The sequence below is a fragment of the Zosterops lateralis genome (assembly GCF_965231275.1).
Source record: "Zosterops lateralis genome assembly, chromosome: 11".
NCBI classification, from domain to species: Eukaryota; Metazoa; Chordata; class Aves; order Passeriformes; family Zosteropidae; genus Zosterops; species Zosterops lateralis.
Genome location: NC_139771.1, coordinates 11,983,066 through 12,009,196, shown reverse-complemented (window position 1 = coordinate 12,009,196; position 26,131 = coordinate 11,983,066). Strand labels below are relative to the sequence as shown.

General features: G+C 43.1%; 2 protein-coding genes across 2 annotated transcripts in view; both read left to right on the top strand.

Moving 5' to 3' along the window:
• Window positions 1–11,900, top strand: part of UROC1 (urocanate hydratase 1) — a 37,904-nt gene extending 26,004 nt beyond the window's left edge. Inside the window, exons 15-20 of the mRNA XM_083869393.1 lie at window positions 1,416–1,486; window positions 2,414–2,512; window positions 2,951–3,050; window positions 5,828–5,909; window positions 10,971–11,070; window positions 11,660–11,900. Coding sequence (XP_083725519.1) covers window positions 1,416–1,486; window positions 2,414–2,512; window positions 2,951–3,050; window positions 5,828–5,909; window positions 10,971–11,070; window positions 11,660–11,800 — 593 coding nt within the window. The 3' untranslated portion in view covers window positions 11,801–11,900. The remainder of the gene's footprint in view (window positions 1–1,415; window positions 1,487–2,413; window positions 2,513–2,950; window positions 3,051–5,827; window positions 5,910–10,970; window positions 11,071–11,659) is intronic.
• Window positions 11,901–15,342: 3,442 nt separating this feature from the next.
• Window positions 15,343–24,849, top strand: ZXDC (ZXD family zinc finger C; the record flags this gene model as incomplete). Its single annotated transcript, XM_083869779.1, has 10 exons — window positions 15,343–16,363; window positions 16,864–17,016; window positions 17,890–17,968; window positions 18,094–18,224; window positions 18,820–18,990; window positions 19,557–20,242; window positions 20,951–21,035; window positions 22,880–23,052; window positions 23,819–23,920; window positions 24,738–24,849. The coding sequence occupies 10 exons, from the start codon at window positions 15,343–15,345 to the stop codon at window positions 24,822–24,824; spliced, it is 2,688 nt and encodes an 895-aa protein (XP_083725905.1). The 3' UTR covers window positions 24,825–24,849.
• Window positions 24,850–26,131: the final 1,282 nt, after the last annotated feature.

Genomic DNA, 26,131 nt, shown 5'->3' with positions numbered 1-26,131 from the left:
TTTTTAGGATCATTAAAGCTCTTGGTATGGGAGGCCAGCCTCTGCAAGAATAAGCATATTTTTCATTTCCCTTAAACAATGTGTTTAACACAGGTTCAATGTGAACGTCTTACATTTTCCTCTTTCCTTTTTCTAGTTTCACCCTGCATGGCTGCTGTCAAACTGCCTAGTGGGGAAGCAGTAGTCCAAACACTCTTCTCAGGACAATTTCAAGTTAGCAGTGTGCAAGTTCTGCAGCTTGACTTTGGAACATAAGTTATCTGTACATTATGATTTGCCATGAAAAGGAGTGAAAAGTAATGGAGAAACATGGGTGAAAGTAATGGAGAACATTCTGTCTTGGCATCTGCAGAGATGATTGACTTGAAGCTCCAATGCATGGACAGGTCACTGTGGCTCAGCCTGTTGTCACAGGCCAGCTCAGCCCTGGTAGCTAAGTGTGACTTTGAGGGCAGGGTAATGTGACAGAGCTTAAACCACAGAGAAAGAGCTTACAGACAGTAACTTTTTCAGCCCCTGGAACCCCATCTGAGCTGTAATATCCCCTAAATGAGGATAGTAAAACAACTCTTCTGTCCCATTCCTTACCCCCTATCCCTATCCCATCCACTCACTACAGATGGCGCTGTGCCTTTGCGGGTAGTTGATTGTGCTGAGGTCACCATGTATCTGATATAGGCTATATTTCACTATCTTTCACTTGAAATATCTTTATTCTTATTCCTTTTCTGTTTGGCTGATTGAGATGAGAATGCTAACCTATTATATATAATTGTCTTCTTAAGTAACATATACATCTAAACAGGGTGTAGGGTGGATTTATACATAAAGTAATTGCTGCATAATAAATTTTCCTGTGCATTTTTGTTCCATAGAAATGTCAGGCAAGAAATCGTTGTTGGATAAAAGAGCTCAGTTTTATCTTGGTACTAAAACACCCAAGGGCCATGTTGTAAAGAATAACTGCTGTGCTGTAAATCTGTATCACAGATATGGTGTCCATTGGTGTAACTTATCCTCAAGTGTGTGTTGCAAGCCGCTTTTGAGAATTTCTGCTGGCTGCCTCAAAGGAGTTATTCACTACATGGTATATGTATTACATTAGTAATATATTGGCATTTACTAGGCAGTAAAACAGGTGACCAAAAATGGACAGGTTTAATTTAGTTTGCTGAAGATCCAAATGGGAGTTACCATTCCAGCTGTCCCCCTGAGTGGCATCTTGCACCTTTCTCTAAATATGTGATGCAGTTACTGCATCAGCTGCACAGAGGACTCTATACAGCTTTTCCTATATGCGTGCTCGTGTCTGAGAGTAGAATGTGACTCCCTAGTGCTGCCAAATGAATTAAAGTAAATTTAGAACATATTGCGTTAATTTTCAAGCTGTATTTTTTCTTGTTTTCTCTTGCAAGTGAGCACATCTGTGAAGCAGCAGTACCATGACAACATCCGCTGGATTCGGGAAGCCGGCAGGCACAGCTTGGTAAGTGCACAACCTCCTGCAGCAGATGTGGCTGCTCCCGGCCCTGAATGCAGCTCTTGAATGTTGGGGTGAAAAGCAGGAATGGATGGGAATGAAAACATAGTCTGTTGCTCTTGGGGGTGACAATTGAAATGCTTCTCTTCACAGCAGGATTTTAGGTTGACCTGAAGCAGCTCTTTCCCTTCACTTCCTCATCTGGATATGTTAAAATAATCCAGCAATATCTCCTCTTGTATCTGGAGTGAAACATATCTGTGATTCACTCTCCACCTCAGCTATAACCACCTTTCTTTCACAGTACTATTCAAAATATCCCTTTTGGCATTGCTGTGGACCAAGCTCCTCACACGTGCAGTCCCCAGAACCCTTTCCAAAACAGGTCATAGGGCTGAAGAGCTGCCATTCTTCTGCATCACGGGAAGCAGGACACCAGTGGATCATCCTTCGGTTTCATTTTTGGGCAGGCTGACCCTGTGAAGCCAACAAGTGATGCTGTAGAGCTCGTATGTGCTCTCCTAATCTGGAAGCACAGCAGAGCTGTGCAGATCAGATGTTCTTTGCTACATTTCTCTTCTCTTCCAGCCCACCATCACCAGTTCCAAACCTCTGCTTCTCAGCTGTTGGTAAGGGATTTGTTGATAGGGGGATTATAGCCTAGCAATCAGGTTGAGTTAAAATTGGAATTTACTGGACAGTAGCAGCTGAATACAGAAATACATCTCATGGATTGTGTGAGTGTAGATAAAACTAAGTTCAAAGAGAGATTTCAATTTTATTTTTTTTTCTGGAAGCTGGATGTTGGCGAAGAAATAATCTGCACTTTCTTCTATAGAAGGAAAGGGGTCACTCTTGTGACTCCATTCATCTGGGACCTGAAGATAAGCCAGTTGCAGAGAACCTTATCCCTCTGTCATTTCTCTTTTCCAGGTCGTTGGCTCTCAAGCCAGAATCTTATATTCTGATCAGAAGGGTCGTGTGTCTATAGCTGTGGCCATTAATAGAGCCATTTCTGAAGGAAAGATTAAGGTTTGTCTCCTTTGTCTTGATATGATCTGGTAATTGTGCTTAATTTCTGACACTGGGGTGGCAGGTGGGAAAGGAGAAAGCTTCAAGCAGTGAGAGCAGAAGTGCCTGTCATTTGCATGGGGCCAGTTTGTGTTAGAGCTCAGTCCTCTCTGCCTGCCAGCAGTATTGTGCTCCATCACCAGAGAGAGGTGGACTTAGAAACTCTCTGAAACTGTTTTTCATGATGACACTGCCTAATTTTCTGTTTGGGCACCTACAAGCACAACATATTCTCTGATTTGCTGAGAGCACCAAGCAAGGACTGTAATTCCTTAGTAGGGCCCCAAATATTGAAACTTAAGACAGAAGTGAATTGATAATGGTCAGATAATGGTCCTCAATCTGTGAATTGTGTCAATCTGTGAAGGATTTCACTGTCTTGTCCTTGGTTTTCTCCAGGCTCCAGTAGTCCTCAGCAGAGATCACCACGATGTGAGTGGGACTGACAGCCCTTTCAGAGAAACATCAAACATTTACGATGGATCAGCCTTTTGTGCAGGTCAGTGGAACAGCTGAGGCTTGTCCGCCTGGGTCAGCAAGGAAATGGCTTTGAAACAGAAATAGCTTTTTTATGCAACATTTTTAAAATGTTTTTGTTTAAGAAACACCCTTTAATCCCAATTAATCAGATTTCCTGAGAAGCTTTGTGGGATTTAACAGCGATACAAATATGGAGCTGGTTACATGGGAGAGGTCCTGAACACTCCTGGAAATTCCAGGAAAATGCACCAGGTGTATCTGAACACAAATGGAGAGCAGTCTCAGAGGATTGTATCTTCTGTTTGATTTTAATTTTGAATCTCAGTATTTCAAACAGGTTATCTGATTACAGCCATATTTCCTTGGAATCCACAAGATCAAAATCAGGTCTATAATAATATTTTGCTTAAAGGAAAGAGGTTCTCAGCTGCTTTCATTCCATTACCCAAGGACTCAAGAAAACAGTCTGGAGTTTCTGAAATAAACTTTTCTGATCATAAGGGAATATTGGTAGTAAAGGAATAAGAATAAAAGTCAGGTCTTGCTGCTCACTCTAAGTGTGACCATGGGCAAGTCACGTAGATTTGCTCTAGAAAAGGAGCCTTTAAATCTGCACACCTGACCTGTGCTAACCAGACTCTGCTTTTCCGTTTGTGAAACCATCTTTTAGAGAAATAAAACCAAGAAATATCGGGTTGGAGACCTGGAAAAAATGAATGAAGCACTAAGCCCTCTTTAACCCTAAATCTTCCTCAATTTTCCATCTGTAAAGTGGAAATTAGGATAATAGCTTTAGCCTAGTGGTGTTTCTGTATGTCATGAACTGACAATCACAAAGAGGTGTGAGATTGGAGGATCTGCTGTTGTAGAAGGAGAAATTACAATAAAGGAAGCTGAGCATACTGAATTACTTCCATTATGGGAAGTAATATGGTTTTCTATTCATAATAGAACCAAATTATGGCTCAATTTTAAGGCAAAAAGTTCCCTGTTAACCAAATTTCCTGGTGAAATGAGGCTTTTAACTGTCTCCATGAGTTCTACTTCAACATTTTTTTGAGCATGTTGGGTAGTTCTAATAGGCCAAATAGATAGATGCCTTTATTCATGTTTCTTTCTGAAGAGCTGAGAGAAAATGGTGCAGCTGCACAAAGGACAGAAATTCAAAATAATGTCTCCATCTTAGCAACATAAGTAATCATCAGGCAATGACCTCAGAAGAGGGCAATAGAAATAAGGTTTGTTAAACCCCATTGCTCATCATGCTTTGTGGTTTTCTTTGCATTTTGTGATTTATGTGATCCATTTGCCTTCATCAAGGGCTTATCTAAAGCCTGTTGGCCACTGATATCACTGGTCTTTAAAACCGGGATTAAATCCCTTTGACCAGATGAGCTCTGGAGGCAATAAAAGAACCTCTTAGGTCTTCCTCTCTCCCTTCTATCCTGTTGTTTTGACACAACTTTTGAGCTGGTTCGGGTGAAATTTGCTCCTCTTTAAAACACAGGACAATTCCAGAAAGTTTGTTTGTCTCATTTTGTTTCAAAGTACCTCAGCCTGCTGAGTCATTGCTGCTCTGCAAAGTGTATTTCAGCACAGACATTTGCAGCCAATGACCTTTATCAAAACCAAGGAGCAGCAAATTATTGCATTGTTAGCTCACTCCTTGTCCAACCTCCACTCTTATCAGGCCAGTGGCTGAGGAGAAAATCTGTATTAGAGAATATGGTGATTTAGATCTCTCCCATTCAATCTCGACAGCACTGTAATTATGATAATTGCATTATTAAACTCACATAATGTCAGATAAAAGGTGCCATAATGAAGCTTTAGAAAGGGTTTAACATAGATTAGCACTCAGTAAACTCATTTTTCCATCAGACACATAACTGTGGGTCTGCAGATGTGGCTAGTGGGGATATTGTTGCTTTCCTCTTACTTTTCCTGTTAAAAATATGGCAAATTATGTATCGAACCTTTCCTAAATGAAATCTGGATGTTTTCAGTAAATTTTATTCTTACGCGCTGTGTGCACCTCTTTTCACTTCTGTGAGTATATGCTTAAGCACAAATTGCAGTGTGTATACAAAATTCTAGTGAACAATTCAGTGGAAATCATGCATTAATCAAATTATATTTGTTTGCCAAATTATGTTTCTTTGGGGGTTTTTATAGACAAACCTTCTTAGTGGTTTCAGCAGTTCCTGTTCAGGGTAAAATTACCACATGTTCAGAGAGTTGGGGTGGATATAATTTTCATCCCAACTTTGTCCCCAAAATACAACTCCTTAGCTTTAGGCTGGCTTTCTGCACAGGGCTGATGTAAATCTGCACTCTGATCTAAAAATATTTCAAACTTCTGAGAACTGCAAGGTGTGTAGTGCTGCAGGTGTCCTGCCCATTTTGAATCCATACACACGGATGTGTCCAGCCTGCTCTTCCGTGACTGAGGTATCCCAAAGGAATGCATTGTATTTCTCTCCACCCTGAAGAAGTGTATCAGAGTTCAAGAGTGGTAGGTCCTTCAGCTGCTTGTGTTGGTGCAGGAATCACCACCATCTTCATAAACCACAGAGTAAAACTGGCATTTGTTTCCTCCAAAGTCAGGGCAGAGAGTGGGAGACAAATCTCTCTTGCCTGTTCCTCCCAGGAATGAGATGTTCAGTATGCATCTGTGAGAGAAGCCATGAGTAAAACCTGCCTCCAACCCTGCCTTCCCACAGCCCTAGGGAAGGTGTCAGTGGAAGGAGAAAAAATGAACATGGCCTGTGAGTAACACCTTTGCTCTCCTCCCAGACATGGCAGTGCAGAACTTCGTGGGAGACTCGTTCAGAGGAGCCACCTGGGTCGCGCTGCACAACGGGGGTGGAGTTGGCTGGTGAGAGCTTGTTTGTGTTCCTAAGGCTGGGCTCTGAATCCTGTTCCTACTGCTGGGTATGTGTGTGGGGAGGAGAGACAGGAACTGCTGAAAAGATGTGGAGTACCAGAGGAGAACTGTGTTGTGATGGTGGGAAGGATGGTTTTGGAATCAAGGACCAAAAGGACAAATTAGCAAATTTGCAGGAAGCAAAGTATGGTGTTGCATGACTCTTTCTCTAATTAATGCTCCTATGTCCACAAGAAGTGTTTTGAACACTGGCCACAGCACTGTTTGAGGAACTTAATTTGATGAACAAGGACTGTCTGCTGTGGTCTATCCTGCATTGTCTTCACACATGTACAGCCAGAGTGTCAGTGGATGGATTATGTTCACGTCTCCTCTTCAGCTGCATTTAAACCTGTGACCTCAGGACCCCAATGTAAATGCTCCTGTGCTGAAATGCAATGAGGGGTTATTTAGACAAACCAGCTCAGGTGCCAGCCCCAGTCTTTTTCTCCCTGCTCGTGCCTGGTAGCATTAAAGACCACAGCCAAGTAAGGACTAAATTGAACATCTCCTTCACATGACATGCAGAACTAAGACATATGCCTGAACTGAAAAGCAAAACGAAAGAAATATTCTATATGGAGATGGAAACTAATCTCCTCCATATGCCACTGAAAGGCTACCTGCATTGGCAGAGATGCAGGAGGCAGGAAAGCCTGGTCACACTGCAGTTTTTAGTTCAAGTTTGTACTTTCCAGCATATTCCAGCAAAGTGTCTCCCATTTTACTTGGTGGTATCAGGAATCAAAAGAGGCACAATCTTCTGTTAAATGCTGTGGTGAGCCCTCATACTTCCCTGTTTCAAACACTGCTGGAATATGCCAAAAACAGCAAGCCAAAGAACTCGTAGCAGATGTTATCCTCAGAGACATTTTATGATAATTAATTGTTATTCATCTGGATGAGCTGAATCTAGAAAATATCCCTTCAGGTCAGCTGAAGAACTCCCTCACCATAATCTTAATTCCTTTGATTTCTGTGACATGACTACTGCATAGAAGGGTGCAAAAAAACAAAACTCAACAATGGGAAAAGAAAGCTTTCTGCAGACTTAAGCCCATGGAGTAAAGATTTGCCTTTGCTGATTTCAGTGATAAGGACCCACAGCCATGATTTCATTCACAATTTCCATAATTCTGAATGGAAAACACATACCAGAACATCTTCCTACTCTGGTCATCTCAATCTGAGGCTCCAGAGGTAGCAGTACTCAAGTTCTGTCTAAATTTCCTCAGCTGAGCTTAACCTTTTAAAATATCTGCTTATGAAATACAAAGAAAGAAAATTACTTTTCACAACATGTTATGCAAAGTATTTGGTATAAATTTATGCTAATTATAATTATTAGAATTGCTAAAATAATTGCTTATGCCATGAATGCTCTGTGCACTAAAGATGCTTAATTCAAAGGATACAAATTATTTGATTCCTTTCTGGTCCTCTCTAAGGCAAATCCTTCCAGGACACTTTTAGCCCTCTTTGTCATTCAAAAGACAGCTTGGCTGAATGGTGAGACTGCCCTTAGTTCTGGAAAACTGGCCCTGACCACACTGCAATTTTATTTATACTGTTTTAATTGTTTTGTAAGTGAAGTTACATCATTAAAAGAAACTTTGCCACAAGGCAGAGCAGATTTATGCTGTAATTTATATAATGCATCAGAAAATTATTCACTGAAATCAAAATATCTCTCAAAAAACAGGGTTTGGTTCTCCTTTTTTTTCATTTCTTATGACTGCCTGTGGGCTTGTCCTTGCAGAACAGTATCTGCTTACCTTGTTCTTGGAGCAGTCATAACCCTCTGTGATTCAACTACTCTGCCCCAGTGAAGAATGCAGGACCTGAAAATGAGGTGTGTCTCTGCAGAGCCTTAACAAGCCACCGTGTTGAGGCTCAGCTGTGGTGACCATGTCGTGTCATTAAGTGTCCTGGCCTGGAGAGCCCCCAAAGCCAGGCCAGGCAGGTGGTTCTGCTTGGCTTAACTAATGTGGCACCACCCTGGCTGGTGAAAGGGCCGCACCCCTTTGCCCTCCGAGGAGAGACAGGAATAATTTAAAGGAGGCAAAAGAAGAAAAAACCCAAGCCATTAAAATTTGCTTTCTTTGCCTGGAAGAGATAGATGCCTTTTAAGTTTTTGACCCTGATTTGCTTTTTCTCTGGAGCACTAAAAATCCACCTGACTTTGCCATAAAGAAATCTCCACGTTTGAAAAACTTTTCTTGTCATCAGCTGATTCGTAAATGTGAAAGTGGAAGTTTATATGTATTTATAAACAAAAATACATGTGATTAGAGAGAAATGCAGTTGTGATTGGCAAGATTCTCCCCTGGGAGTTCAGAAATGGGTAATTACACTGCGTTTAGCTGCCAGTTCTCCCTGCAGAGGCTGGGCTTGCCTGGAACTGCTGGTACATCTGCTGCATCTTCCCGTTGAGACTGCACAAGTGCCTTTTACATGCTTTATTTTCTGTTACAACTTTGTGGGACAAACAGGAAAAGCAGGATTAATATTTATTTAGCTGGAATCTGCATCACATGTACTCTGGGAGAGACTTAAGATTAACATAGTCTTGACTGTAATTACAGCAAATGATTGTTATTCATTTTTTGCTGCCTGTTTGTTTGCAGGAGAATGGATTTTAGCACAGGGCCTGGATAACATGCAGTAACAAAGGCAGAAGTGCAGAATCGATGTGCACTGTCGACAGTGTGACATCTTGATTGTGAGAGAGGCCTTGTTTTCTTTGATCATCTGAGAAGGAGACATCTGGAAATTATAGGAGGTAGCTTAGGTCAAAGTGCCACATGTTTCTTTAATTACCTGAAAATGTGACCCAATGCTAATGAAGGCACAGAGAAGTTTTGCTAGAAAATCCATCATAACAAATACTGGCATTTAATGTAGAAGTGATTTTAGACAAGTAGAACAGATCCTGGTGGGTGATTCTGATTTGCACTGGAGTAACTCCATGGAAATCGATGAAAAAGCTGTAAATTTACCGAGTGCAAGTAGATCAGATGCACCTTGTTCAAGCCTAATCTTCAAAGGATGCTCTTTGGGATACTGTGGGCAGAGGGAAATTTTGCCACTGAAAGAACATCATCCTCCTACATGGCATATCTTTATAAAACACTAGTCCAGAGGTCTGGGTTTCTGTGGCTTTGAACTCTGACAGAAAAGAGTAGTGCTCCATTCTTTGGTCTCTATACACAGGAGCAGCAGAGGATGGTGGAGTAACTGGCCCTGGCACAATGACATTTACTGTCATCCAGTCTGGTCCTCTCTTTTGGAGAGGACAGTAACAACATAAGCTATACAAGAAGTAGAATTTGCAAGAAATACAGATGTTTGGCTGTTTGTATTCATCCCCAGATGAGACTAAGAGCAGAACAAGTGAAAGACTTCACACAGTAAAAACATCCTGGGAATTAAATTCCAGGCTGAAAAGAGCTGACAGTGTCAATCAAAAATAATAATTTTATTTTGAAGAGTCAGATCTTACAATATTCAAACATCTCAATTGAAAACATGACTTTGTTTCAAACTTTCCAGTTAAAAAATCTAATTCGTTCAGTGATGTTCTGCTGTGAGAACTGTCACTTTCAAGAAAACTGTGCCTTTCAACAGAAAAAAAGTGTTGGTAATACTGACATGTCTGATAATGGAAAAGTGAAGGGAATTCAGAGAATGGTAGTGTGATGATAGTGAGATGTGGAGCCCTGTGTTTCTTGCTGAGCTCCGTGATAGGGTCCTACTTAGCACACAGGTACTGTATATAAATAGTAGAAAGGGAATTAACACCACATGAGTAACAACATTCCATTGAGACTGAGAAAATGTGAGTTCTAGTTTCAGGAAGTAGATCTCAGGTCCATGAGGCTCTAGTTTAGGCTCGATTCCCTATTTCCTCAGGAGCTCAAGTTACTGCTGGAACATACACATTAAGAAACAATTCCTTTCTGGACTGGAAGACTCTCAATTCCTATCTGATTAATGGACATGTCTGATGTTGCTCTATGTAAATTATGTAAACTTATATTAACTATAAAACTCAGAGGACAAAATCCTGCCTCCAGGGATTTCCATTAGTCTCTCATGTATTGTTTGTATGATATGCAGTGTCCCTCAGGTATTGCTGATGCTGAGCTCTAATGCCAGAACTCTCACAGATTTACAGCAAGATTGGTCTCCCAGCTGCATCCATACTCACCATATGCCATGGAATGGGAGCTTGAGCAGGCCAGATTCTGAAGTCAGACAAGATGTTTTGCTCTACGTGTTTTCCATGTCCTTTAAAACCAGGCTGTTATTTCTCCCAAGAATAATCTGTTCGTTTTAACATATTTCTGTTCTTCTTCTGCCAATAAGTCTGCTTCCTGAAAAGTTGGCACTGATGTCTTTAAACATCTCTGTATCTCATACAAAATGAATGACTGTTTTGGAAATGATTGAGGCAGATGTGCATTAAGTGGTGGTTAACACTTTTTTAATAAAATGCTTATGCTCTGTCATTTGTCCCAAGAGAATATAAATAGATCCATCTGCCTGCTGCTGTAAGTACACTGTCACCCTCACGATCCTGGCTCGATGGCAGCTGTAGTGTAGCAAACATGAGGAACTTAACCTTTAGAAAGACCCTGAGACAGGTAAATCTCTGCCCATCAGATCTATTAACCTTTCCCCACCTGTTTTTGGAGCCAGTACACAGTGCAGGATTGAGGAGATACAAAGCAAGATAAATTTTTGGCATCCCTGCTTGGAGCAGATCCTGACTGGTAGCTGGGCATTACAAGAAAGCTGGACTAGGTTTGCTGCAGATCAGGAAATTAGCTCTTTGCCTGCTAAACACTCTTTTTCTTTTTTCATAAGTATAAAACATCACTGATAGTCCCTTATTCAGGATAATTTCTGTATTTTCATTCTTTTTCTTGCAGTACAACTGAACAAATTGACTCCTGTAAATTTTGTGGTATTGGTTTGAATTATTTTTATTTAATTATTTTACTTTTTTAGGGGTGAAGTGATCAATGGGGGATTTGGCCTGGTTTTGGATGGGTCCAAAGATGCTGAAGAACGAGCTAAGATGATGCTCAGCTGGGATGTTTCTAATGGAGTAAGCAAAACTCAGATATGTATACTTTAATATTATTTTTTTAATCTGGGAAATCTTGCTTGATCAGATCAAAACATAGAGTTTTGCTGATGGAAAAGGGGTTAATGGTTTCTCTAGATATTGGTAGAATTTCATCCTTACGTGCTGGCAGAGAATTTGGCTCTTTGATTTTATATTGAAAATGCATTGAAGTTTTCAAAATTTTTCCTTTTAAAATATTTATCCCACTACAAAAGCATTGACTGCTTAAATGATGCTGTTATCTAAAGCTAGTGCTAGTTTTACAGAGCTGGGATGTTGTGCTTAATTATTTTAGGTGAGGAAATTTTGTAAGTTTATACGATACCTGGCTCCACCAGATTTTATCTGTCCAATGTTATGCATGGAAAACTACCACATATACCCAAATACTATTCTTAAAAATGAAGAATTACAAAAAATACTTTCAAAATCAGAAGGGAAGCTAAAAACTGGGTTGAAAGATTTATTATCATGAGTTGGGTGCCAGTGTTTTTGTGCAAATATGGTACAAGGTGAATGTGGCCAGAGAAACGTCTGATTTTTACACCTTCACAATGTTGTCTGACAGGTCGCCAGGCGCTGCTGGTCGGGAAATGCCTTTGCTTATGAAACCATCTGCCAGGCAATGAAGGAAAATGGCACACTGAGGGTGACTCTCCCTCACAAGGTGGTGGATGAGAACATCTTGGAGCAAGCCGTGAAGCATTAGCTACTCCAAGTGCAGTGTTGCTCTTGCAGGAATATTTGAATTTGCTTCCTTGATATCCTGTTTTGCTCTCTGGCCAAATGATAAAAGCCTTGCATATGTCTGTTCCGTGTGAGGTTTTTCACTCTCTAACTTATTAATGGGGCAAATCTGGTTTTGTTTGTGACAGGTCCACCAGGAACAGTCTTTTCACCAACATATTTGGAACAATGTTTGCAATAAGAAGCCGTTCATTATGGGAAAGCAATGGGATTTTTTTCCCTGAAAATTAAATGGAAAAAAAAATCTCCCAATAACAAAACAGTCACTTATTCCCAAAAATACATAAAATAATGTGTGTATAGAAGTAATTCTTAGCTGTCCTGTCTCATGCTAAGCATGGCCCTTGCACAGCACAAGGGCTTCATGAACACAGTGGCAGCAGTCCCTTCCCCCCATGGTCTTGCTCTGGAATGTCACTCAATCTCCTGGCACTGTATCCATTACCTCTTGGAATGGAAAAACCTGTTACACATACAAACCTGCATGTGCTGCTGCAGAGGGGATGTGATGAGCTGTAGTCTCAGGACAGCACACAGCCCTCAGGACTGTGAAACACCATCCCTGGTAGAGCCCATGGTACCCACAGGTGAGCACTCTGCAGCTCTGCATTGCCTCTGCTGCTTAGAAAAGGGAAGTGTTTATTTTGAATCACAAATGAGTTCTTTACTCTGTTCACGTACTATGTCTATCTCCAGATGAACAGTGAGAGTCTGGCATCTGCTTGAAACTGAGCCTTCTGTGAAGTGCAATCTGCAGTTGATAGGAATTGCTTTACATTACAGATAAAACCCGCCCACATTGCCAATTTATATGATTGAGATGGGAGTAGTTGTCAGGCATATTTGACAGCCTTTGCTTTGACATATGTTATGCATTACCTTATTAATAATCACAGTGGACTCAATTCAAAGTTAGGGTATTGGTATTGTGTGAAACCACTCTAATCTTCATAGCCCAAAAACACTGGTGGTTCTTGCTTTGTCAGGAGGAACAACCAGAAAATACACTGTCTTTTCTTAGACCAAGGAATGTAGAGCTGTTCCATAGACTCATCTTAATTCTCAGTTGAAAATATACCACAGACAAGATGTTAAAAAAATATTTATCACAAATTGTTCACCTTTCTATTATTCAGTACTGGGATACCTGGCAGTATGTTCACCTTTACATCCCAGACACCAAAGGAATCTTATTTTTGTCCTAGGAGCCTTATTGCCCAGAGGACATAGCATTACCAGTATAGCCATGTTTAATGTCACCCTGGGAGTTTATAACTCTGGGCTGCCTGTAGGGACACTCATATGTATGAGTGCTAGAAATAGCTACAAGTTGAAATTCAGATGACGAAGTCTATTAATGAGGTAGGATGAGTTAAGGCAAAATGGGGCACAGAAAAGCAGTGAACTGGCAAGCAGTTGCTCTTACCTATGACTGTTCACTGGAGTTTATTTCAACGATGCAGTATGTAGTTATACGTGTATGTTTAAATCTCCTTTGGTCTTTTAACTGCAAATCTCAAGCACTTAACAAATGTGAACTGGCTGAGGTTTACAATACCTTTGGGAGGGCACAGTGAAACACTAACCTGTTGCTGTCAGAGATGAAATAGCAGGGGGTTTCCAGCACACAGAAACCATAAACAATCCCAGTGCAAAGTTCCCTTCCTGAGCCCTGCTGAGCCTCCATTTATCTGTCCTCTGCTCTCTTGCAGAGAAACTGAGGCTGTGAATAGGCTATTGTTGTGTGGGTGTGCTGATGGAATCTTTAGGTAGCTGACCTCACTGCTGGACAAAGCCAGTACAGTGAGAAGGGTTTTAAATCCACCCATCTGTAGAAATTGCCTCGGATCTGATCTGGACAGGGGATGTACAGTCAGTGAATTTCTGCAGTGCAGTGAAATCTCAAGCTTGCCAGGGTAAAGAATCCTTCCTATGAATTGTAGCACCTTGAGGCTTTCCTAAAATGCAGACACTTATCCTGACAACCTCGTGCATGGTTGCAGACAGAGGCAAGAGCTTGGTGACAAGTTTTACATCCTTCAACCGAGGATGCACCTTTTTGTTAAGCAATAAACTTGGGTGCAGACCTATCTTTTCCTAGGAACATGAAGAAAGGTACCGCAAAGATCTCCATAGGGAGATTGGGATGGCTGGGGCCACCAAGGATAAGGGAACACCGACACCCAGTGGCACTCACCCCAGTGGAGCTCTGAGTGTACCCACAGCTCCAGCTTCCCTGGAGCTGAGTGTGCCTGGCCAGAGTTCACACCCTGGCTGTAGGTTTGATGCTCAGAAAGGAGGAATAATCTGAGCAGGAGAAGGATCACAGCACCATCTGCTGGGACTGCTTGCCAGTCCCACAGCAGCAGGGAACTGGGAAATTTCTGTAGCAAATACAGGATAATTTAACCTTTTCCTTAAGTGTTGGAGAGCCATAAGGGAGCCGAACATTCTCCCAGAGGAAGGTTTGCCCGAGAATAAATAAATAATAATAAAAAAGTATTAACTGAATTTGTAGGATTTTTTCCTTTTTTTGGTGCTGGTCTATCATGGGTGATGCAGTTCCATGGTCATGCTTGGAGAGTGACTTTGCATTGCCCAGGGTTGGCCAACAGCGCTATTTCCATATTTCTGCTCATGGTAAGCAGGGTGTTTTGCTAAAGTATTTCCCTCTCTCAGCTCTCTGAACAGGGCTGCACCCTTATCATCATTCCCACACGTCCAGGGACAGGATCCTCCCCCTCTACTTGTGAGGCCATTTCTGGGCTGCTGTGTCCAGCTGTGGGCTCCTCAGTATGAGAAAGACACGAAGCTAATGGAGAGGTTCAGGGAAGGGCCACAAAGATGATTTGGGGTCTGGAACATCTCTCTGATGAGGAGAGACTGGGGGCATGGGGCTTGTTTGGTCTAGAGAAGAGAGAGGGGATCTCATGAATCCATAGAAATATACTGAAGTGTCAAGAGGATGGTGCCAGAGTGTTTTCAGTGGTGCCCAGCGACAAGATGAGGAGCAACGGCCATAAACTAAAACATAAGTTCCACCTCAACATGAGGAAAAACTTCTTTACACTAAGGATGGGTGAGCTGCCAGGGGAGGACACGGAGTCCCTCTGGAGCCATTCAAACCCCACCCGGGCGTGTTCCCGCCTCACCTGCTGGGGGTGGCCCTGCCTCGGCAGGGGGGGCGGACTGGGATATCTCCAGCGGTCCCTTCCAACCTTAATTCTTCTGGGACTCTTCTTGGCCATTAACAGGGACATCACTACAATCCCCAGGACCTGAGATGACTCCAGCTGGATGTCACACGAGCCGCTCCCCGCTGTGCCATTCCCACCCGGGCGGCCCCGCTCCGGGGCAGCCTCGCTCCGTCCCGTCCGGCGTTCCGCTCTCCGGGTTTCTCTGGCGCCGCCCGCTCCGCGGTTCCGCGCTCCGCGTTTCCTCTGCGGCCCGCGCCGGCCCCGCCCCGCGGCTCCGGTTTCAGGCGCTGCTACAGGGACCCCCAAGATGGAAACGCAGGGGCTGCCGGCCGCGGAGGCGGCCCGGGCCCGGCCCGCCGCGCAACATGGCGGCCCCGCCGCGCCGCCGCCGCCCGGCTGGGACCCGCCGCCCGCCGCCGCCACCCCCTCCCCCGCCGGCAGCACCGCGGCGCCGGGCCTCTACGTGAGCTTCCCGGTGCTACTGGTGGAGGAGAAGCCGGAGCCCGGCGCCAGCCCGGTGCCCAGCGCGCCGCCGGCGGGGCCCGCGCCTGACAGCGACGGGCTCCTGCTCGTCTTCAACGTGGTGCGCGGTGCGGCCGAGCCCGGCGCGGGCGGCGGCGAAGCGGGGCGAGCCCGGCCCGGCCCGCCGCCCGCGGAGCCGCCGGAGGAGGCCCCCGGCTCGGCCCCGTCGCCGCCGCCGCCTCCTCCTCCCCCGCCGGTAGCACCGCTGCCCCCCGCGGGCGGCGATGGCGGCGGGGCGGAGGACGGCGCCTTCTCGGGGACCATCACCATCAACAACCAGAGCCTGCTGGTGCGCATCGAGAACGGCGTCCTGACGCTGGGGCCCGGCGCCGAGCAGCCCGCGGGCGCCGCCAGCCCCGCCGAGCCGCCGGGCGGGCCGCGCCCGCGCTCGCCGCCGGCCTTCCCCTGCCCGGAGCCGCGCTGCGGAGAGGCCTTTCCCCGCAAGCAGCAGCTGCGGCTGCACCGGCTCTCGGCGCACGGCGGCGGCGAGGACGGGCGGGGCGCGGCGGCGCGGCCCTTCGGCTGCCCCGTGCCGGGCTGCGCCTGGTCCTTCGCCACGGCCTACAAGCTGCGGCGGCACCTGCACTCGCACGACAAGCTGCGGCCGTTCGCCTGCGCGGCGCCGGGCTGCGCCAAGCGCTTCACCACCGTGTACAACCTGCGGGCGCACAGCCGCGCCCACGAGCAGGAGGCGGCGCACAAGTGCGAGGCGTGCGGGCAGCGCTTCCCCAGCGCCGCCCGCCTCACCGCCCACCGCCGCCGCAGCCACCAGGAGCCCGAGCGGCCCTACCGCTGCGACTTCCCCGGTAAGCCGCCTCTGGGGCTGGGCTCCCTTCCCTCCCCTTCGAGAAACTGGGGATCCCTGCCCTCGGGCCGTGCGGCGCTCGGCTCGCTTCTTCTGCCCCCCACTTCTCCTTCCCCTCCGTGGTACCCCAAATGTCAAGGAAAGTTCTCCTCCAGGCCGCCTCAGTTACCAAGAGGAAAAGTTTGGGAGCTGGAGGATGCTGCGCCTTTCCTCCTACGACTTGGTGCTGGTGCAGTGAAACACTAACACACGGCGCCAGTGTTCAGTGGGTGCTCCTTAACCCAGGCTATACTTGACTGCCCACCTTGGCGAAACAATTGTAATTTCTGGGAATAATGTTTAGGATTTCACTGTTTTGGTTTTTTTTTTCCCTTTCCCCCGATATAATATCCTGAAAAACGATCATGAAAGCATGTCACTAAAAGCTAGGAGGGAGAAAAGAATGCAGTTTTCATGTCTGAGTTTTGTCAAGCAGATGCGCTGTTTCCTTTTTCTCCCCAGGCTGTGAGAGAACGTTTATCACAGTGAGTGCATTATTCTCCCACAATCGAGCCCACTTCAGAGAGCAAGAGCAGTTCTACTGCTCATTCCCCGGCTGTAACAAACAGTATGACAAGGCCTGCCGACTGAAAATCCACATGAGGAGTCATACAGGTATTCACAGGGATGACTTGTACACAGGGCAGTACATGGAGCATAGTGTGTGGAAAGTGGACTGCGATGTGCTGGAAAAACTGAAAGGAAGGGTGACGTTAGGTATTTGGAGTCAGTGAAAGCATTTGATTCTTGGCCTTCTGGGGATAGGAGTCCACTGAATGAAGCTGTCATATGCAAAGCAGTTAATGACATGCAAAGCCATGGCTTTTGTCACTGTGCATTCTGTTCAGAATCTCAGCTCTATTCCCAAGTTCATAGATGTTCAAAACGTTTTACTCTTGATACAAACAGCTACAAAACTCTCAGAACGTGGAATGTATGTGCCAAGGTCTGGAACAGCAAGAAGATAAATTTCAGCTCAGGCAAGCACACCTGACTCGCAAGGACCACTGCAAAGCTGAAATACAGCCTTGTCATGTTACTGGTGTGTCCTCTGCTGTCCTCTCTTTTCTTGGTTTCATGGTTTTACAGTTTCAAGTTTTTTAAAGTGTCACTTGAAGTTCATAGGTGTGATGGAAACCAATGTCACATACTTCATAGTCCTGTAACCAAGACAGAGTGATGGATCATGAAAACAGGAAAAAACAGTTCAGTTGTGTTTCTGTTTTGAGTAATGCTGTTACTGGCTATTGAAGCACCTTCAGGATATGAGGTGGATTGATAAATACCTGAGCTCTCTGATGCAATAGCATAGAGTTAAAGAAAGCCCAGATTGTAGGAGGGGGAAGGGACATGATAGTACTCTGCAGTGTGTTTCAGGAGAGGCTGGTTGAGTTGTTTTAAATTAATTCAATATAAGTAGGTTTTAGTAGTTTCTAGTAGCAGTATGTGTTAGTGTATTAAATTATTAATGTAACTTTTTTATTCAAGGTGAAAGACCTTTTATCTGTGACTTTGAAGGCTGTGGCTGGTCTTTTACCAGTATGTCCAAGCTTCTGAGGCATAAAAGGTAAAGGAAGCCTTTTCTGATTATACTGTCCTAAGCCACTGGCTGTTTGCATGTCTTTGTTTCTCTTCCAATAGCTAAGCAGTAGTGGATTTAATCATGCCAATGATAGTTTCCTTCCCTTGTAGGAAACATGAAGATGACAGGAGATTCATGTGCCCAGTAGAAGGCTGTGGGAAGTCCTTCACAAGAGCAGAACACTTGAAAGGCCACAGTATAACTCACCTTGGTACAAAACCATTTGAGTGCGCAGTAGAAGGTATTGCTCCACTCTTGTATGTGTTTCCTGGTAACTGGTGTGTGTTGTGTCTAAAGATTGTGTATGTGCTTGGTATGGGGCTGGAAAAACTTAGAATGAGTCTTCTAATGGGGTTATGAAGAGGTGAAACTAAATGGAAGACTGAATAAGTGATTATTCCCAGAGTTAGGAATGACAGAGCAAACTGTTTCATACTGTAGCCTGACCACCTTCACCACTTCAGTGGGACTTCCAGAAGCAAAGATTTTTGCGAATGATCTGGATTATTCATCTTTTTAAAGTAAAGCAGCTCTGCTTGATGTTTGTTTCTCCTTTTTATGGTGTTTCCAGCAGTTGTCATGAAGGATTTCAGATGCCATAGTGGGAAAAGGTTGTGCTTTACACTGAATGACTTAAGAGTTTCATGTCAGAAACAGGTTGTTAAACTGTCCTACCCTTTGACAGGTTTATTTTCTTGTGGTTCTACTGAGTGTATCCACAGGTGCTGCAGAATAGCAGCACCTGATTTGTCTGATTTGTTAAGACATTAAATATGTACATTAAAATGAAACTTCAATAAATTTGCAACTTCAAAGCCTTGTATATCTTCTTGCAGGCTGCTGTGCAAAATTTTCAGCACGAAGCAGTCTGTATATTCACTCCAAAAAACATCTTGAGGATGTGGACTCGTTAAAGACACGGTGCCCTGTTTCCAGCTGTAATAAACTGTTCACTTCCAAACACAATATGAAGACACACATGGTCAAGCAGCATAACTTCAGCCCAGGTAAAGTATTTGTCTCTGGCTATCAGAGGGTGCAGTGGAAAAATTAAATGTTTTGTTAAGGAAAATGTGTAACTACCAATATTGAAATCTGAGTTCCATTGATATGAATGACAGAAACTTCTCTGAGACTGAAGTTGGTTTCACCCTCCTCTGAAATTTTCAGTGGAATCTCTTGAGTATGCAAAAGTGATAATTGAACTTGACCTCTGAAATTGTGAGAAATTGCAGCATTTTGCAATGAAGCAGAGCTTGTCCTTTTCCATGCCATCTGTAAAATATGAATGAGGACTAAAAGGATTTTTCTTTTCACCCCTTTCACTCCTCTACAACCTGTACTTAGCCTGCACTGCCTTACTGTTATTTTTTGGCAAGTGATTTTGTAACTCAGGCTTCTCAGTAAAGGAATGAACTTTCTTCACTAGGCTGCTTTTCCTTAAATCTGCTTTCAGGGAAGTTGGGAAGTGTTTTAGTAGGCTAAGAATATAGTATTTTATAGAATTTTAATATTCCTTTTTTTCCTGATGTCTGTGGAAGCTCTGTCTTACAACCAAGCCCTTCTCTTCCAGATCTCCTAACTCAGTTGGAAGCAACCAGCTCTCTCACCCCCAGCAGTGAACTCACTAGTCCAGGGCAGAGTGATCTCAGCAACATCGACCTCGTATCCCTGTTTTCCAACGTGTCCAGTAACAATTCTGGAATTACAATGGACATGGCGCTGGTGAACTCTGGAATCGTCACAATCGACGTCGCTTCGGTGGGCTCGACGCTCGGAGGGAACCTGCCTGTCAGTAACAATTCCCTAAGCCAGGCAGTTGATCCCTTGATCCTGGTGGCAAGCAGCGACATGCCCCAGAGCCTGGACAGTTCTCTCCTGCTGGGAACCAGTGCAACGGTTCTACAGCAAAGCACTTTAAATTTGGATGATGTACAGACTGTCAATGCCGAAGCCTTGGGTTCGCTGGCATCTCTGTCAGTGAGGAATTCCAGTCAGGATGTGCACGGGTTGACATCCAGCAATAATTTAACAATAGACACTGCCACTTTGACTCCTTCCAGCAGCCTCGGCAGCACCACTGTGCCTGAGTTACTGACACCAGTTAAAGCTGAACGGAATTTGCTCCCCTGCTCAGATGTGGTTGGTCAGCAGGAGGGCAGCAAAGTCGTGACACAGTTTGTGTTCTCCAACCCTCCGGGGAGTTACAGTGCACAGAAGGAAATGGATCTTGGCCCAGTGACTGGCAGCTCATTTTTGGTATGGAGTAACTGTATTCACTTCACCCCTAGATGAGACAGCCTGATTTTGGGGATATCCCTGGGCTACTCACACCTTATATATAGGGAGACCTTTCAGATTTTGCAGATCATGCATTTTGGCTCTCTTTTGATGAAAATGTAGAACAATGTGCTGAGTAGTGTGTTTTCACAGGTAGATTCAGTGTGGTGACAAGTTCTAAGAAATACTGAAATTCTGGTGGGGACAGTTCAGGAAGAACCCTTCAAAATAAGCAACCATCCATCTGAAATGGAATTTGCAAGAACACCTAAGAATAAGTGTTGCAAGTGTTGTTAATTTCATTCCAGGGAAAGATTGGGACTGTAACAGTAACTGCAGCATTTTCATTCCAGTCCTTATTCCTGTTTTAAGTACTTTCCCCTTTCTGTTTCATTGTGTTATTGCAGAATTACCTTTTTGTTTACATTACAATTTAAATGTTTACACTCTTAAAATCTGAACACTTACAAATGTGGAGCTAACTTCTTGTGTTGAACTCCAGATGCTGAATAGATAAAGGGAATTTATTGAAACACTAATCAGAAGACTGGGGGAAACTAGAATTCAGTGTTTGCAGCATAGAAGATAACTGCATCTGAGAACTCATTAGTCTGTGTTCATTATCTTGTTCTTAATTCCAAAAACCTTGCATCTGTGGGCCTTTTTTTTTTTTTTTTTTTAAACTAGGAGAGCAGTGGGTCTGCAAGAACAGACTACAGAGCCATTCAGCTGGCCAAGAAAAAGAAACAAAAAGGGAATGGCAGCAGCACAGGTGAGAAGCCATTAATTCTGTTAAATTCACTAAATAAAAACATTTAGTAATTTTTGCAGTGCAGTGAGAGCAGGTTTCCAAATAATATTCTTAAATGCCCTATCCTGTTTATTGATAGTTAAAATAATTATGCATGTGGTGTACCATCTGTTACTCAGGATAATCACATTCTGTGGAATATCAGATTCACTGGAAGTTTACAAAGAAAGCTGTGCCGTATGTTTCATGATTATTAACAAGACACTAGCTGTCCATCTCTTCATCTGCTTCTTATTTTCTTATTAAAACACAAAAAATATATCTGTGCTTTCTGTTGTTTATGCTTTTAGTCTTTTCTAGGGGGTTCTTTTACTCAGTACAGACAATAGAAATAGCAGCTAGATTTTGATTCTGTGTATTACTTAGTAACAGTGTTAAGGAATTTATTTTCTGATTATCTAGATATACTCAAACCTCTCTCTTATACTTTAGCCTTGTATAGAGCTCTTGTGCAGGGTGATTTTAGGTCATGATTCCAGAGGTGTCTTCTTAAAGCCATTTGATGTGAATAATAACCATTCCTTTGTCAGATCAAACATGGCTCATGGTTCACTGGACTTGCACGAGCTCAGGTGGTTGAATTGTGTCCACCTTTGGGGCTGGGGTGGAATATCACATGTTTTTGATATATCAATATCATGTATATAGAGTAAGTTTAGTGCTGCCTTGCTGTCTCTCAAACCTTCCTCCTCTGAAAATCAAGGCAATAGTTTTTGAGGCAAGTTAAGAGGCTAGGTCTGATTTGAGGACTGTTCTGTTTGTAAAATTGTAAAATTTGTAATTTGTAAAATGCATATGTGCATACATTCTGCCTGGTTCAGCAAATCATCAGATGGAAGAATCAGTATTTTATGAAGCTAGTTCTAAGGGGCCTTGTATTACCAAACCTGTGCATGTATCATCAAACATGTCCTCTGGACATTAGTTTAAAAAATATGATTGCACTTTGCATGACTCCTAAAACGACCTCAAAAAATTCCTGGTTCTGTTCCTGTTCAAGACTCCCAATAGTCCACTTTTCACCAGCTGTTGCCTTAATGGTATACTGTGCTTCTCAAAGTGGTCTAGAGAGTCTTGTATTTCTGATTGGTTTAACTAGATTGAGTGAATAATGTAGAGGGAAGTTCAGTGTTTAAAAATAGGTTATCCAAGCCTTGAATTTATTACAGATTTTTTTTTTTTTTTTTTTTTTTTTTTTTTTTTTTTTTAAATCCAGACAAAAACCTGAAGAGCTGACAGGACTATGTTCTTACATTTGTTTTGATTAGGGTTTTGGTTTTCAGCTTGTGATAAAGCAGCTCGTTTATCCTGCTTTAAACTGGAAAAAGCTTAAGGTTGTGATAGTTGTACTTGTGTAGCCCGTTTTACCTAGTAGTCCTTGAAATCTTCCTGTAAATAATGATCTGCACTATGCTTTTTTCACAGTTTAGAAAAATCATGTGCATGACTTTTCAGGATATGAGTTGCAAAATGAAAAACAGAAAATGCAACCCTGCTTCCTAATTCCTTTCTGTAACACCACAAATATTCTGATATTTCTGTGCTACCACAGGAGAGGATCCTAAACTTAGCAGTTTGTGATTTTTCAGTGGTGTTCATGTAAAAAGGTGCTCACTCAGCAGCTGGAGTTCACCAGCTGAATGTTCTCTGGCCTTTTAACCAGTTGTCAGATGGTGCTTAATTACGCTGCACTGTTGTGGGCATTTGCTGTATGGTATAAACAGCTGCAAAATTTGAAAAATACTAGCAGAAAACTCTGGCAAATTCTTCCTGACCATCTAAATATAAAAATTGCTTCCTTCTAGGGGCATCTGGCTCTGGTCAGAGGAAAAACAAGGGTGGTAAAGTAAGCCCTACCAACCTTTCTTCACCTACTCCTGGCAGTCGACTGGGTGGTAACATAGTTCTGCCAAATGGAGGGCTGACAATAAGGGACCCTGCCACTGGAGCCCAGTATGTGCAAATTCAGCTTCTTCAGGTAAGAGCTGAGGCGAAAAGAACACGCTCAGCTTCTGTTATCCAGACTCTCATTTATGGAAGAATTTGAGTGTTTGTGAGCTACTACCCCTGGATGGGGTCTTAAACTCTGCAGTGTTCTTACATTATTCCACCTCTTATTTACAAAGTAAATGAGATGGACGTGAAAATGTTCCTGCAAAAAGAAGTTTCAGCCTCAACTGTTATTTCTCTTATCCATTGAAATAAAGCCTAAAATTTACAAAAACCAAAACAACCTAATAATTGGTGGGGACTGATTAGTGGAGCATGGCAGGTAATATGTTTTTTTGCCAGCTCTATCTGTGTAGTATTCAGAGAAAGGGTAATTCCTTCTCCTTTATTCTTAACAACTTGGGTGTGGAGAGAGACCTTTGGATAGAGTTCTCCATGGATCTATTTTTTTGATGGGTGTACACATTTGTAACTTTCATGTTAAGTATCAGCTTTGTGAAAACGTGATGAAACTTGTTGCATATTTCCGAGTGTTAGATTTGTTGAAAGAGGAACCATCCTGGTTGGATCTTGCCAGTGTTCCAAGTTGATGAGGACAATAGGTTGTACACTGAGCTAGGTTCTGATTTAAGTTGCTTTGTAGTTAGCTTTCCACATCTTTGTGGAGCTAGGCCTTACCAGTACAGTCAGTGGCTCTATCAGATATTTTAAGATTGTGAGGCTGAGTGAAATTTGCCATATTGTGCTGAGATACCTGGGGATTGTGTCATTTTATCATGTTTCTGCATTCACAGGATGATTCCCCAGGAGAGGGAGATCTTCCCTTTCAGCTGAGCTCTCAGTCTTCCTCATCACATTCTCAGCTTACAGTGGATTTACCTGTTCACATACTTCAGGTACAGCATGTCAAGCCACCGGGTTTTATTGCCTTGCTTGAAGGACAGTTTACTGTGAGCACTCTCATGTTCTGCCTGATGAAAATACCTTGTTTACCATTGGGAATTGAATTCCATTCACAAGCAATAGTAAGCAGAGAGCTGCACTGCATGATTTTTCTAGTGTCTGTTCCCAACCATTGACACATCTGAGGTGGTTGGGCTTTTTTTCCTCTGTTACTGAGTAATGAATAGCTAAATGCTACTAATTTTTTTCTGAAATGCCCCACCCTTGTTTTCCTGATTTGATCCTGCAGATACTAGTTGGGTCAAGAAAGAGGATCAGAAGTGGAATGTTGCAGGATACAGGAAGGGATGGGAAGTGGGAAATAGAATCTTGAACCTAGATTTCAGAGTGGTGCTATTTTGGGAGTGTCAGTTATATTTAAAAGCCTGCTTGGGGACCTCATTTTTGATAAACTCTGCAACGTACCTATTCCTGCCAAGTGTGCTTCTCTTGGATACAGAATAAGCCTTTTCTTGTTGAGGAGAGGCACCTTCCTCAAAACCTAGAAGTACAAGAGGAGTGGGACTGTTTGCCATGGTCGAGGGTTATGGAGGAAAAAGTAATTTTCAATCTGTTTCCATTAGTAATGCTTATCTGAAGTGTTCCATAGAAAAACTGGCAGCACTGTTTGAGTGGATCCCTGAAGTAGAAAAGCTTTGGGTTTCCTCTTAGCCATTCCAAGCATTTCTCTGGTGTTGGATAAATATTGCTGATAAGCACTGAAACCATCTAGAGGTGAAAGTACTTGATGCTGTCTGTTTACTTTAACAGGAACCACACAATTCCACTGAAGATGATGCAGGTTCTGATAACTCTCAGTTCACTGGAAGCACAATAAATTTACAGGATCTGGAATGACAATTGAGAACAGTTACTTGAAAACAAACTGGGCAATCATGACAGAGTGAAATTACTGTGTGGATCTTTTTCCAAGGAAAATATGAAAAGTAGGAGAACTGAAGTATGGTTGCACTCTTTGTGATTTGCTTAAGACAGCTGCAGCTGAAAGATTTTCTTTAAAAATGTAAATCCCACTTGATGTGCCTGTGTAAGATATCCTGTCTGCCTGGTGGTTGAGAGGCTGAGGCAGACTGCTGTACAGTGTTGTTTCAGGGAGAAGTACTTTATTACACTTCAAACTGAGGTAATATTTACTGTTTTCACAGGAAAGCAAGTATTCTACAGCTAACAAGTGCAAATTTATAATCCTGTCTACGACAGTTAAAACTTTCCTTCCATTGGTCTCCTCCTGGAGCCAGTGGCATTGAGGAATTAAGAGCTAAATTTTGCAAGTGTTTTCCACACACACAAAAAAGGATTGTTTTGGCCCCTCTGTTTGGCAGAAAACCGGAATAAAGTGTCATATATAACAAAATTAATGTTCTATGCCATGAAAACGAGATACTCTAAAATCTTTGTTTTAGAAAGCTAGATTCTAAATGTTAACTTAGCTGTGAATCAGTTTGTAGCTCATGTTGAGTTTCTCCCTTTCCTTGCTCCTGCATCCCAAATACTTTGCTGAATTCTTACAGCAAAACTTGAAAAAGAAAACTGCAATAGAACTGTACTCACTGTAAGTGATTAGCTAAGAGTCCAACAGCATCTGAGAGGTTTGTTTTATCTTTGTGTTCCCTTTTTTGGGAGGAATGTTGACCGTCATGTAAATTTAAGCACCTTGATTTTTGTCTCATCTATAAACTGCTGCCAAGTTACCTGTGAACTGGTCACTACCTTTTTATTTAGGGTTGTTTGGTGTTTCTGTTTTGTTAATTGAACACTGTTAATGTGTTCTTTATTGCTATCCCAGGTTGTTACATGCACCTGGAGGTTCTGGCTGGTTTACAAAATATGCAGTTGTCAGAGTATTTTGTGGGGGGAAAGAGTTGTTGCCCAGGAAGATTTGCCCCTGAAAAACTGCAGTTTCTCTTGGGGGTGGGGGGAGAGGTTGTATGTACTCTATTTACCTGGATTGCAGACAGCTAAATAAGTATAGGGTTGTATAGGGAAAAAAACCCACTTTTGGTTACATTTTAAGGTAGTAATTTAAATGTTTCCTATGGTGATGTTCTGAATGCCTGTAAAAGTATGTATAGGAGTTTGATAAAAGGCTGTTTGTACTTTTTTTTTATTCTCAGTGAGGTGTGTGTATGCACGTATGTGTATTT